At 37.7% G+C, this 2,139-nt stretch overlaps 1 protein-coding gene across 1 annotated transcript; it reads right to left on the bottom strand.

Annotated features, from left to right (window-relative positions):
• Window positions 1–825: 825 nt before the first annotated feature.
• Window positions 826–1,548, bottom strand: LOC118732538. Its single transcript, XM_036461671.1, has 2 exons — window positions 1,064–1,548; window positions 826–1,008 (listed from the first exon to the last, which is right to left on the bottom strand). The coding sequence occupies exons 1-2, from the start codon at window positions 1,378–1,380 to the stop codon at window positions 828–830; spliced, it is 498 nt and encodes a 165-aa protein (XP_036317564.1). The 5' UTR covers window positions 1,381–1,548; the 3' UTR covers window positions 826–827.
• Window positions 1,549–2,139: the final 591 nt, after the last annotated feature.

The following is a 2,139-nucleotide window of genomic DNA, read 5'->3' as shown; positions in this document are numbered from 1 at the left end:
AATTTTAAAATTGATTGGTGAAACTGAGAGTTAATTTTATATTTTATTTATAAAATGGATTTCAAATTTCTTTTTTTAGATGACTAGTACAGGTAGAATCGCAAAATGCAGACAAATAGAGAGGACTTATCTAACACTTCCTTTTCATCTATTAGCGAGTTGGCTCCTCCTCGGAAAAACAAAAAAAATTGTGCAGTGGCTAAACAAAACGAGCTAATTGAAAAGGCATGTTCCCTATTGTCTGCACCCCAAAGTTCTACAAACATAAACGCAACGGCATTATACTGGAGTGAAAAATTAGAGCATCTAAATCCAACGCAGCGTATGCCAGCTGAAAAAGGAATTAATGATATTTTATTTGAAGCAGAACTGGGTAACTTGAGACGTAACTCTGTTAAAATAATTGTATATCCAGACGCTTGCAACAGGGATGTGTCATCAGCTCCGACACCAGAACCCACAATGTATAATCAATTACCACCATTACCACGTTTCTCTGAATCATCACCGCAACCAGATATTAAAGCTATTCGAGTCCAAAGACCGCCACCTATTTATGTACCACCGCCAACACCTTCACCAGACTCCAATTTTGGAATGCCTCTGCAGAGTGAATATATAACACCTAACTACCCACATACTCCGTCTCCTATTCTATCTTCGCAATCTAGTTTTTCCTCGCAATTGCCTCCAAGTGGCAAAGCAATGCTAATATACAATACTGAAGTAGGTGCCACTGCAGAAATACAAAGCACAGAGGAATACTCACTAAGATCTCTTTTTCATCATTCCCTGGCAACTAAAATTATTACATAAATCATATGTATTTATTTGCACAGTTTTCTGAATAAATTATAACAAAATACCATATGTACATGTGTATCATTTAGTACACTTACTTTAATGCAGTTTCGAAGAGCGTATATCAAAGCTTCACATGTATCCATGATCTCTTCGCTTATTGCTTGCCGCGACATAATCGCTGTATACCGCACCTGCTTAAAGTAGCTGTAAAATAATCACAATAAGTTGTGAACAAATATCATTAGATTTGGGTACATACCTTCCTGTTGCTAAATAATGCAAAGTCACCGCCAGTTTTTCTTTTGGCGAAATTGCAGCTCTCATAACTGTATCTTGCTTAGTTATATATGGGCTGATTAATTCAAGAATATGGTCGAAACTTTCAGTGGAGATCCGAATGTAATTTTCGTAGTCGCTTAATTCCTTACAAAGTCGAATCGAATCCAATAATCTCAAATGAGTGTACCTATGCCGCTCCAGGTACCATCTTCGACTCCAATACTTCCTCTTTGTTTCTTTTTTTAATGAAAATGCCAGTAATATGGCTAAACACGCTCTTTTTGAATTTTCTTGCATTTTTCTTATTTAAAAACGACTTGCACAGTTCAAAAGTTTGAAAATAATGACGCGATAAATATTGAAGGTGTAGCATAGCAGAGAGTGGAGCATCATGCATCAATATGGATCGCGATCCAAATTAATCGTGAGACAGGGCCCTATCAAGAGTGCCTTTGTGTATATTATATATGCCGCTGTAGCTGGTATTTATTTGTTGTTCGTTCTGGAGCATGTTTTTCAATTGAGGATTTATAAACCATTGCTTAATTAACTCCTTACAGGTCAACCATTCTGCTCTAAACAAAGGCGGCAATTCTCCAGCTAAAACGAATCTTGTATGAATCGGTGAACTCGGAGGCACACCAATACACCGTCTTAAAGTGTCATTTACAATCCTGGCAAGCTTTTCATTATACCCCGAAGGAGCATTTGCCCAAGTTGTGCAGCCATACTTAGCCTTCGCCCTCACAAAAGCCCTATAAACATTCACAGAAACCTTGGGTGTCAGCCCAGCCTTAATAAAGGTCAGGCGCTTTAACAGATTCGTTGCGGGTACAATCTCGCCCAGTGTACCACTACAATTGATAATTCTTCCAAGAAACTTAAACTGTCGGACCTGTTCAACTTCCGCACACCCTAATCTCAGCGAAAACGAATTTTTAGCACCTTTAGCCATGTACATGAATTTTGTTTTGTTAATGTTTATATTAAAGGAGATTTCATTGCACAATCTGTTAAAACTTGAAAGCTTCGCCTGTAAATTTCTTAAAGCACCCT

The sequence above is a fragment of the Rhagoletis pomonella genome, unplaced genomic scaffold, assembly GCF_013731165.1.
Source record: "Rhagoletis pomonella isolate Grant_MI unplaced genomic scaffold, Rhpom_1.0 Rhpom_scaffold_21944, whole genome shotgun sequence".
Lineage (NCBI taxonomy): Eukaryota > Metazoa > Arthropoda > Insecta > Diptera > Tephritidae > Rhagoletis > Rhagoletis pomonella.
Note: the sequence above shows the minus strand (reverse complement) of the source record. Positions and strands in the feature narration are given on the sequence as shown.

Excerpts from the sequence above, each read along its gene's own strand:
- LOC118732538 (XM_036461671.1), bottom strand. The coding sequence starts at position 1,380 with ATGCAAGAAAATTCAAAAAGAGCGTGTTTAGCCATATTACTGGCATTT. Across the intron at positions 1,009-1,063 it reads CATTATTTAGCAACAGGAAG|CTACTTTAAGCAGGTGCGGT; the intron begins GTATGTACCCAA and ends ATTATTTTACAG.